The sequence below is a fragment of the Sebastes fasciatus genome, chromosome 20 (assembly GCF_043250625.1).
Source record: "Sebastes fasciatus isolate fSebFas1 chromosome 20, fSebFas1.pri, whole genome shotgun sequence".
NCBI classification, from domain to species: domain Eukaryota; kingdom Metazoa; phylum Chordata; class Actinopteri; order Perciformes; family Sebastidae; genus Sebastes; species Sebastes fasciatus.
Window position 1 is genome coordinate 7,106,742 of NC_133814.1, and position 12,117 is coordinate 7,118,858.

At 38.0% G+C, this 12,117-nt stretch overlaps 1 protein-coding gene across 1 annotated transcript; it reads right to left on the reverse strand.

The window, feature by feature from the left end:
* Nucleotides 1-642: 642 nt before the first annotated feature.
* Nucleotides 643-10,530, reverse strand: lcmt1 (leucine carboxyl methyltransferase 1). Its single transcript, XM_074620647.1, has 11 exons — nucleotides 10,115-10,530; nucleotides 8,711-8,802; nucleotides 8,218-8,339; nucleotides 7,691-7,767; nucleotides 6,259-6,320; nucleotides 6,061-6,163; nucleotides 5,069-5,189; nucleotides 4,267-4,368; nucleotides 4,024-4,115; nucleotides 1,376-1,473; nucleotides 643-1,151 (listed from the first exon to the last, which is right to left on the reverse strand). The coding sequence occupies exons 1-11, from the start codon at nucleotides 10,198-10,200 to the stop codon at nucleotides 1,129-1,131; spliced, it is 978 nt and encodes a 325-aa protein (XP_074476748.1). The 5' UTR covers nucleotides 10,201-10,530; the 3' UTR covers nucleotides 643-1,128.
* Between the last annotated feature and the right edge of the window lie 1,587 nt (nucleotides 10,531-12,117).

Sequence of the window (12,117 nt, forward strand, 5' to 3'; positions counted from 1 at the left end):
AACTTTGTCATTATGGTGTATTACGTGTAGATTGATGAGGGAAAAAAGTAATTTTATTGGCATAAGGCTGCAACATAACAAAATGTGAAAAAGTGAAGGGGTCTGAATACTTTCTGAAGGCACTGTACTTAATAATAATGTATTACATTTCTGCCAATAGATTCCCCCTAAATGTTACACACTGGCCCTTTAAAAATCGGAATATAGTTTAATATAAAGATATATTTCTCTCTGAATGAACCCAATCCTGTTTACACAATGTAACTGAACACACAAACATTCATATAGCTTATTAGTTATTATATCAGCTTGTCCCTCCCACTGCAGATAACCCAGCTGATAGGTAAGATATGAAGTCAATAACAAGGTACATAAATGAACAACAATGAGCAACACAGTCTTACACAAAGAGACATTTTTATTCAACTTGCACTTGAACAGCCTTCATCAAATATAATCTATCACAAACTAATCTGTCATCATGTCCTCTGTGCTGTTAGAAAATGTTTTAAATGAACCAGTGGTTTGAAATGTAAATGCATTTCTTGCAGTTTGACACTATTTCTATCGCATGCACGCACGCACGCAGGCATGCACGCAGGCATGCACGCAGGCATGCACGCAGGCATGCACGTATGTATGTTTTTGTCAGAAAACGAGTCTGGAAGTACAATTGATTAATAAATAAAAATCAAAAATGGCACATAAAAACCAGAAAAAAGGACAAATATATGAAATCTGAAAACGTCATACTTTCATTAACATCCAACACAGGTTGAGCAGATGGATTTTGAAATCATGTTTTTGTTTAAGTGCGTAGACAAAATATGTCTGGAAGCAAATTCATAAAACTAATTTGTTTACAGTTGTTAACTGAGTGCCAGTGTATAGGGACAAACCTCTTCACAATTCTCAACCTAATCATCTCTTATCTTCCACATGTACGGGGTTACAAAGGACGCTCGTCAAACCGCATTCTGCTGATGATGATGTTTTCACGCCGGAACAGCTCCCTGACGAGAGCCTTGACGGAGAATATGAGCTTCCTTTTTCCCCAACGTGTTCTCCTGTTGTTGATTTTGGCGTACACACATGTAAAGCGCGTCCAACAGCGGAGCAGTTTCTCACTCAAAATGCCAACTGTGACAGACCTGAGGAAACAGAACATGACCTGTTCTTGTAAATTACCACACCCGACGTTCAAACTGGGAGGATGGGTGGGAATATGAAACATTTAACACATATTAGTAACACAAAGTAAATAAACTAACGGACAGCGTGGCGCCGTGGTGATCGCAGATGACCCTGGAACATATTTCCTACGACAGCTAACATACCCATTCATTTAAATTGAACTGTAACACGTGTGAATTACCCAGATTGAGTTTGTCCTTGGTGGCCCAGCTGATGCTGTAGTGTTGAAGCAGTTGTTGCAGCAGCTCCCTCTCATCCAGGAACTCCAGACGCTCAATTCTGAAAAGAAATAAAAGAAATGTTTCATCATCTGTTCGGGAATATGATCTTTCATATTAGACTATACACAGATGACATCATCCTGCAGGGTTTGCAATTGAAACACCAACACTCCAAGCTTCTAATTTACCTTCCTCCAGTGTGAAAGTATGACTTATTTTGTTTGTTTCACCGAAGGGGGATGTTTCAGTGTTGTTTCAATTCCTACTGGTTGTTGATCAAAGTCAATAAACGGCACCAATCATTAATAATAACACTAACTTAAGTCTGAGATGTACTATAAGACTCCATTACTAAAACATTCCTAACGCTGCATTCACACCAGATCCGGCAGGACGGTGAAAACGCAAAAAGCAAAAAGTAGAAACCAGGGCTGTCAAAGTTAACGCAATAATGACGCGTTACTGCAAATTTGTTTTAACGCCACTCATTTTTTTAACGCATTAACGCAAATTGCGATTTTTAGATTGAAACAGGTTCAGTTTAACAGCTAGAGTGACGACACTGGCATCATATGAAACTAGAAAACCTGATGAATCCATTGGTACCGACCATGTCATACTAGCTTGGAGGCTAAATAACGCTCCAGATTTACTGCCAGAAAAACTAGCATGGCCATTTTCAAAGGGGTCCCTTGACCTCTGACCAATCACGTAACCAGCGAGTTTGTGAGAGAATACAGTTAACATCCCTTCCTCTCGCTGCCATGGGAACAAAAAAACTTCGATACAGGTTAAAATACAAAACACCAGCACTTACCCCAACTGCCCAGGAGTTTGTGTAGGAGCTGACTACATGGATGCTTGGTGGAGCAATTCTGTGGGGAATTTGGAAGCCTGTTTCCTGCAACAAGCTCCAGCAAAAGGCACAGTCCCTCCATCTTTTCTTGTCTAGCTGCTGTGAAATTAATGAAGCTGCCTTCAAGTGCGGTTGGAAATGTCAAGATCATAAAAACGCGCCGACGGAAATCAATAATTGTGAAATATAAAGTCTAGTTGTGCAACGTTGGAGGGTTAAACTTCACAACAACGACGTCACACAAATGGGCCATTTAAATGACGGCCAACCAACACCGCCGAACAACTGCTGAATCGCTGCACCGCCAGATCTGGTGTGAATGCAAACGTAATCATCAATATGAAAAGGGTTAAGAGTGAAGGGGTATTCCTGTGATTTGGGACACATTACATTACAGGACTCCCACAAATTTGTGGGACTAGCGAAAGAAAGATTTGAAGAATGAATTGCAAAAATTGATGCAGCAGAGACTGAGATATCCTGACTTTTAGTTCCTATGGTTCCAGCTCCAAAAATCTCGATGCTGCACTTCCCATAATGCAACACGGTAACATCTTTTGTTGGACCCTCCGCCTGGTAAACGGCCATTTCTTTCAAACTCCACACCCCCAGTTCATAACGCAGGTCTGCTGTTAAAAACTTGTCCCGAGCCAAATAAGTTTAAAGTTACAGTAAGTAGGATTTGGCTTCATCTAGAGGTGTGGTTGCAGATTGCAACCAACTGAGTACCCCTCCGCTCACTCCTACCTTCCCAAGACTGTGGTAACGTGAGCCACTGTGTGCAAAACCGTGGTAATGCCGTTCGCCTTGCTCAGAGACCATTCTTACCATACTAACACTACTGAAGGAGCAACGGAAGACAGACGGCGGCTGGCATTACCACGGTTTTGCAATCTGCTAGCTAGTTGCTAGCTAGGTGCTAGCTAGCTGCTAGCTATCTACGGTGGCCTTAAGGTAACGTAAAAACATGAAAGGCTCTCTCTAGAGCCAGTATTTTGGTTGTCCGTTCTGGGCTACTGTAGAAACACGGCGGAGCAACATGGCGGACTCCGTGAAGAGGACCCGCTCCCTATGTAGATATGAAGGGCTCATTCTAAGCTAACGAAAACACAACAATTTGTAGTTTCAGGTGATTATACACCAAAGACAACCCATAATTATTAATATTATATCTCATATTTGCTAATAGATCCTAAATGTTACACACTGGCCCTTTAAGATATCCAAGAATTGAAGCTTATCTCTGGGTTTTCTCATGGTGAGCCACTCTAGATAACACTCTGGTGAATGTCTGCATGGCTGTAATGCAGATGTAACGTCTGGAGCCTCATTTGAAAGGCTACACCACCCATAATGTATGTTTTGAGTAATAAACACTCGACCTCATGTGGACTTGAAATGTGGCTAAAATATTGCTAAATATGATACATCAAGGAGAGTAATATCATGATATGTAAGCAGTGTATTTAACCAACATTTGAGACGTTTCTGTGGAGGTTTTGATCATTTGTGCCATTGTGCAATCTGAATCCACTGTAACAGACATGAGTTTAGTTCCTTTTTTTAAGCCGCCTTTTAAACCTTCTGACGCTGAGTGTTTTGATTCTTAGTTTCAGGTGATTATACACTAATGAAAACACAGTTATGAATATTATATTCCAAATCTGCCAATAGATCCCCCCCCGAAATCCTACACACTGGTCCTTTAAGTGTATACTAAGTAGTACTTTTTCAGATGCTGGGTGATGTTACCTTGCCACATCATCCTGGGGCAGCATACTGTAGACCGTCATCATATCTAGAGCATCAGCATGCTCCCAGCCCGTCTTCAGAAAGCGCTCCTTCTGCAAAAAAACACACATTAAAACACTTCACTGAGTGTTCAAAGGACATTTTGGACTTGACAGGCTACTAGCCTCACAGAGCCACTCAACTCATTATAATAATCCTCCTTGTATTTGTTGTGAAATATTGAGTTTGAGTGCTGGAGGTTACCTGAGAGTCTAGAGACATGCAGACCTCCACTCCTGCCAGGGTGCACTGGCGACGCTGCAGGTTCTCGATCATCACCTGGCCAAATCGATCGCTCATGTTCACCTAGACGCACAGATCAGGTTGAGTGGATGAAGCCTTTACGTTAAGCTACATCATTTAAAAGGGGCTCTATGTAAGAATCAGAAATTGCTTGTTAAAAGTGACACCTGTGACAGTTTTTTCCCCCCAATGACGTTCACATTCCTGTTTTGCCAGACGGGCTTCACTAAATATAACCTTTGTGCTTCTGTGGAATTTGTATTGGAGTCTTGGTTGTGGTGGAGACTGGTCATTTTTGGCGTTAGCGTACTCTATTTCTAACCAAACGTTAGCTGTGGTTGCACACTGTTATCCCTGTAAGCGTAGCTGAAGAGAGTAAAGGCACTCGCGAGCGCGCATGACGTCACATCTGTTGGATTTTCACAGAAAAGACGTTCCACATTCTTCACATTAAAAGCAGTCTACAGGCTGATAGAGGAAACCCAAAAAGTCGCGGAAGGTCTCATTTTTGAGGTTAGGTTACAACCTGTTCACACAATAAAAAATAATTTAAAAACGTTTATACGTGTAAAAACTTACATACAGTCCCTTTAAATCTCAGCTCAAACACACATGTACTACTTCTGTCTATTAAAATACCTTTATATACAAATAAAAATAAAAATAGAAACTTCAGATACTTGAGTAAGGTGTCACTCGGATAACAGAAGCCAACGACTGTGTTCTCCTGCTGTACTTGGATTAAATCATTTGTCCCGTTTACCTGTTCGTAGTTGATGAACATGCCGGTGTGGAAGGTTTCTGCGGCCCAGTGAACTACATTGGAGGACTGGGAGGGCGTCATGTAGACCAACACGCACTCTGACAGGAGCAATGTGGGTAATCTGGGAGCGAGAACAGTAGTACACTTAACCACAACAACATGACTAGAAAACACTCAGAGAGACCGGACCTCTACCACGGTCAAACAAACCTCTAAATTTTCATATTTTTTTTTATAATTCTGTTTTCTGGATCCAGATATGCATCAATATAAACATAGCGTACACATTTTCTTATTCAGCTAAACACAGTAGAAAATAGTGAAACTGTTGATGAATCATTCAATGTTGACAACAGCGGATCAGGAGAGACACCAACGACGTTCACTTTCCACCGAACTTCATTGACATTTGTAACGTTTTTAAGATATCTTAGCTCTTATCTAAGCTAATCAACCGACCTCATCCTTATCCTACTACCACTCACACTATAAAATCTATCATACCCACGGAGGAATGTTACATTTCCACTCCAACCTGTAGTGTGGGTAGGCAGAACATAAAAAAGTAACGACCCTCGCTCTTACACAATACAGACTAATAAAAACCATAAATCCACACATTGACATCCGACAGCTTCCTGAGAGAGAGAGAGAGCCTCGCTCTTACTCACACTTCCCTGGATAAATAAAAGGTAATGATGTGTGAGTTATGAGCCGGGAGCCATGGAAAACATCCCATTGTAAGAAAAAGGATGTCTGTGCCATCCAGCTACTACAAAATAGCCAATGTGTGACTTGGTCCACTGCAACCGATAAAATGATACCACCTACGATCATTTAAGAATCAAAACACTCAGCGTCAGAAGCTTTAAAAGGAACTAAACTCATGTCTGTTACAGTGGACTCAAAACTAAATTGTTTCCTTAGCATGACTAGTATGAAGCATAAAAATTGAGATGAAACTGAGATGAGGGAAATATGACTTCACATACTCTGGATTCAGCTGGAACTTCTTCAGCTTTTCATCCAAACCGGAGATGTCTCTGAGGTCCGCTCCGATGATGCAGTAGCGGTCTGAGTCGAGGCTGTGAGCGTCTGAGCCAAACAAAAACACACCAACATACACTGTGAATACTAAACAGACCTAAACCACATAGAGTTATGTAATGATTGTAACTTGTGTTCATTACCTAGTAATAAGGAGTCTGTTGAGTGGGTTTCAATGAGGGGTTTGGACAGGGGTGGTTTTGTCCTAGTAGAAAAGAAACAAACAAAACACACCATTACAATTCATAACCAAAACTGCCTGTCAGCAATAAACCTGAAGCTACATTACAATCAGGCACTTTACATGCAACACTATCTGTTTATAGTTCTCTGCTACGAAAGCATCATATATAGACCTGCAATAAATCCTAACCTTCATGAAGATTGGAATATTTTCTTTTGTTGAAATGATGTTAACTCAACTTTAGATCGTATAATTCCATGAGTTTTTTTCATATTTTATTCACCACATTTTAGGGCTGCAACTAACGATTATAATCACTGCCGAGTAATCTGTCGATTATTTTCTCGATTAATCGATTAGTTGTTTGGTCTATAAAATGTCAGAAAATGACGATCGGTGTTTCCCAAAGATGACGTCCTCAAATGTCTCGTTTTGCCCACAACTCATAGATATTCAGTTTACTGTCACAGAGGAGTAAAGAAACCAGAAAATATTCACATTTAAGGAGCTGGAATCAGAGAATTTTGAACTTATTTTTTTCTTAAAAAAAAAAAAAAATGATTCAAACAGATTAATCTATTATCAAAATAGTTGGCGATTAATTTAATTGACAACTAATCGATTAATCACATTTGTCTGAAAGAGAGTAGACTATATACTAGAAACACCTCTTAATATAACGCAATACAATTCAACAGCCCCACAAACTACAGCCTCTAAAATGACCAAACAGTTGAACTGACCCCTTTGTGAAACAGGTGTACTTTATAGTGTATAAATAATGTTACAAGTTTAACGCTATTATCAATAGCTCATAGGAACCCAAATAGTTTTTTTTTTGTTGTTTTTTACATCTTATTGTGTTTTTTAGCTTCCATGGTAGTAACTGTGATGATATTGCACTTACTGCAGTAAGCAAGACATTTCTGACTGAACACTTATAAAGAGCTTAATCTGAACACTGGTAGGTATTATTTACATATAATAGATATATCTGTATATAATATAATATAAGAATATACAGTATAAACTCACTGTTCTCTGAGTTATTTTGTACAACAGCTGTAAATGTAGCTCTGTCTCCCTCTACAGACCTCGACCCCACATTGCAACGCCAATACAAAAGCATCATACACTTGTACTTCTAAATGTACGTCCTTATAATGACAGTTATACTGTCTACTTAAAGCTTGAATTCAAATGTGATTTTCCTTATTTATATGTATGTTTATGCAGTAACATATTGCATAATAATATATAACCAGATCTTCTAATCTGTAAGGGAAACTTGTGGCTGATCAGGTTCATGTATGGATAGATAAAAATAAAATATAATAATAATAATAATAATAATAGTTATGATAAATATAATAGTAGCATTGTAGTCTTACTTGATATTGTGTATTTTTCGGGCCACAACTGTTGGAAAGTCAACTTCAAAGAACTTCCGTGGCATGAGGTTTTCATCCTATAGCACACACACACACACACACACACACACAAAATAAAGGTCTGTGCATTAATTAATGCTTTGAAGATACTTAAAGGAACAGTGTGTAGCATTTCGGGGGATCTATTGGTAGAAATGGAATATAATATGAATAAGTATGTTTTCTTTAGTGTATAATCCCCTGAAAATAAGAATCATTGTGTTTTCGTTACCTTAAAATGAGCCGTTTATATCAACATAAGGAGCGGGTCCTTTTATTCCATTCCATTATCAAATTGGCCACCGTAGTTCTCATACATGCTTGGCAAGTTTAAGTTGGTTGCAATCTGCAACCTCACTGCTAGATGCCGCCAGATCCTACACACTGCACCTATAAGAGTATGTGATCCGGCCTAGTCAAATCAGACAGGATCAATGGTGAGTCACATTTAGACCAGAGTCCTGGCGGTGAGATGCAACGTTGCAAACCTTAAGTCTCCAAAACGTGGTGTCCAGACCAGCACCCAGGTTGATGACTTGACAGTCGCACTCTGCTTTCCTTATAAAGGCGTCAAGGAGATGGTTAACTCCTTGAACGCGGGCATAGTAACCTGTCAAATTGAGATAAGGGGGACAGTAAATTCAGCTAATAAAACACACATTCCTCAAACCATTTTTTTGCAATACGGCTTTGCAATGTAGCATTTAAAATACTATCGCAATAAGATCACAAATATGGAGCCTATATAAGTCTTTGTAAACATTATGACTGTGTGAGTGGGAGGATTTACTGCTGCTGATAACCCCTCCCTGACCACATTGTAAAGTGAGGTGTTGATAGCTGCTTATATGGACAGTCATCATCATTACTCTATGTGCTGCACACAGTCTTTCAACTCTGCAGCATGGTGCTGCAGACTATGTGTCTCCCTTCACCAGAATAAAGAAAAATGTGTGTGAAAGAAGAGACTGCATCACTTACCTCTATTGATTTCAGGTGCCTTCCGCTCTCCTACAGATCTTACGAAATACTGGATGTAAGGGTCCTTCCAGTAGCTTTTACTGGTAGCAAACCTAGTAAATGATTTATACATTTGATGAGGAGGTGACATACATACCAGTAATTATGTATTCTACATACACTTTTTTAAATTATTATTTAACCAAACGACCCCCTGAACGTTCTGCTGATTGCACAAAGGATCAAGACCCATCTCTGTAGATCTATGCAGTTTTCTGCTCTATTTTAGGTTTTGCTGGTGGTCCACACTGTACAGTCTGATCCATACATGCCTCACAACAAACTGCCCCATAATAAACCATTGGCAGCAGAGTATATACAGTACATGCTCACCCCAGAGCCAATGAGAAAATGTGGCTAGTCAAAACAACTAGCAAACCAGAGTTCATATAAAAAATACAGTATTTTTCAGGACCATCATGGGATACATCATGTTGCTCTGTGTGTGCTAGTTATTGGGCAAAATAGTACATAGTACATTTTTGATAAGATTTAGGGAAAGCAAATTATGGAGTAGCTTTTCACATCTATCAAAAAACTGTTCATCTGTCAAATGTTTCAAAAGTTGCTTGAGGTGTCATTTAATTGCTGTTTTGTAATTGCTTTTCCCCATGTTGTCCATGTATCTGATTTTATGTTTTTTTTATTTTTTCCCACTCACAATGTTGTTTGGTTACGATTACCCACAACTCTTTATAGATATTTAAATCAATATCCTCCTCACAAACATTAACCATACACTTCCACGCAACATACACACACACACACACACTTGTCTTTTTTTATATATTTACTGTATTGTTATTGATGTTATTATATATATCTTGTCCTAATTGTTTGTTATCACTATTATGTAGTCATATTATTTCTTTATATTAATTTTGTCTCTAGGTGGAGGCTTCAGATAAGCCCAGTGTTTTTGTTTTTTTTACCTCTTCCTGCACTTTATATTATTCATTAATTTTTTTGTTATGTTGTATAGTCTTAAATTGTGCAAAATAAAAAAATAAAAATAATAAATAAATACAAATAGCACATATTACCTGTAGCTATTTATTCATTAATTTTTTGGTATGTTGTATAGTCTTAAATTGTGCAAAATAAATAAATAAAAATAGCACATATTACCTGTAGCTATTTATTCATTTATTTTGTTGTTATGTTGTATAGTCTTAAATTGTGCAAAATAAATAAATAATAATAAAAAATTAAAAAATAGCACATATTACCTGTAGCTATGACGTTTAAGTAGTAGGTTAATTGTTTCATGCAGCATCACCTCTGATCATGCATTAACTCTCTTCACCTGACCTCCATGCAGTTAAAGCCATATTGAGGTTAAATGATGAACTATCCTGCTGGTACCTTTTGCAGATAGTTGCATCGTCACAGGTCGCCCTCACTGCTTCATCGGCCGTGTCCGTGTCTGTGAAGGGCTGCCGAGCTGCCATCAATGCTCCTTCTTGTCCTGATGTTATTGCTGTGCACTTTAAGACTGTAACTGCAGCATCACCTCCGCGTCCACCTGCTGTACACACTGACTACCTACGACAAGCTAACGGGATAGCTCGGTTTATGACAGATGGGTTTATTTAACAAGACGGGAGAAGAAGAAGAAGAACACTGTGAGTGTAGTCGGGTTGCTCGAGTACTTGTGTTTAGTAAACAAACTACGAGTTGGATGCAAATGAGCGGTTTTTGGCAAAGGGAGTTCAATGTTGCTGGCTAATAAACAACACGCCGCTAGAAATGTATGAACACTTCCGGTTTGATGATAAACACTTCCGGTTAGCGTTTTTCAGATTAAAAGTATTACCAATAGTTTTATGCGGTAAAATTTGTGTCTCATTTCATCTCCTGCACTATGTGGATCACTTTGGTTTCTATTTGTAAAGAATGTTTTTTTTTATTTTAGAAAATGTAAAGTACAATAACAAGATATACATTCAAAACTGTTCATGCAAGGGGTACATATTTTTTTTATATTATTATTATTATTATTGATAATATTAATATTAATAATAATAAGTACATAAATAAATAAATAAAATCTGAATAGATTCTCATCGGTCCATAAGAAATTTGTCAAACACATAGTTAGTTTTGATTGCCTTCTTATTCTTAATGTTTCTCTTATATTTATTTTATAATTGTGTATGTATTCCCTACCTCATATTTTATCGAACAATGTGCTATTGTTGCTGCTATATTTATAATGTTTATAATGATGATTATATTTTACTTCATTATTGTTATTCAATTGATTGATTGATCGATTGTCTATTATACAGGGATGAGAGAGTAACAAACAGGAACAAAGAATCTCACTGCCATGTCAATGTGTATGTGATCAATAAACTAAACTTGACTTGACTCTTGTCATGGTGCAATATTGTCTCAGTTATTGATAAAAATTATTCAAAATTAGATTTGGAGTCCACCCATCTTTTCATGTGAATGTGGAATTTTCCCAAAATTAGAATGAACTGAACAAAGATCATAATATATTTTTTCCTTCTCATTACCTTCAAAACATATAAGTATGTCCTTTTCCTGAAATTTAATTGTTTGCCCAGTTTTCCTTCATAAATATTGTTCAGCACCCACACAAAAGTTTCTGGTATACATACACTGATAAAATAAATGACGTGTTGTTTCTTCTTCTCAATATCAATACTAAATCTCTCCAATGTCTTATTTTACATGATGTATGCGATGCAAAATTTTAAAGGAAACTTCTTTAACTATATTATTAAGACAAAATTTGTCCCCAACCAGCCAAATTTTTTGCCAATTAATTTCTCCATAAAATGAAGCCCAAAAGGTAGTAGGTATCCTAACCAAATTCAACATTAGGAAAATTAAGGTAAAGTGAATCTACTGACTAGTCAGAAATCAACTAAACCAGTGAAAGATGCATGCGCCTGAATAAGAGGCACCAGATCCAGCCAACCACTTGATGAGAGTGAAGACAGCAGGGATGATAAAAGTGAAAGCACAGTCTCGCTTTGGGGAGTTTTCAAAATGTACAAAGAGGGGAAAACATTAAAAAGGTGCAGAACAGTAACAGGACATCCATCAAGTCCCGTGTGAAATATGGAATTCAGAGCCACATTTCCTCGAAAATTGTGTGGAAAAATCCTGTGACTGTGACCTCATTAAAGCAGAAGTAGGCGAGGTTGGAGCAAATATGATTAAAAAAAGTTGTTTTTATAAAACTGTCACTATATCCTGACAGTTGTACATGAAACAGGTAATCTGAAAAACATCATGTGCCTCTGTGTCCTCCGGTGCTCCTAACGGCATCTGCAAGATTTCACAGACCGGAGGAAAACAATCTGCCGTCTATGAGAGCCCGCTGTCAATCA

What these genes read in the sequence shown, in the direction of transcription:
- lcmt1 (XM_074620647.1), bottom strand. Translation starts at nt 10,200, where the DNA reads ATGGCAGCTCGGCAGCCCTTCACAGACACGGACACGGCCGATGAAGCA. An exon ending in AAGTTCCAGCTGAATCCAGA is followed by an intron (nt 5,190 to 6,060) that starts GTATGTGAAGTC and finishes TCTCGCTCCCAG; the next exon opens with ATTACCCACATTGCTCCTGT. An exon ending in CCCCAGGATGATGTGGCAAG is followed by an intron (nt 1,474 to 4,023) that starts GTAACATCACCC and finishes ATTTCTTTTCAG; the next exon opens with AATTGAGCGTCTGGAGTTCC.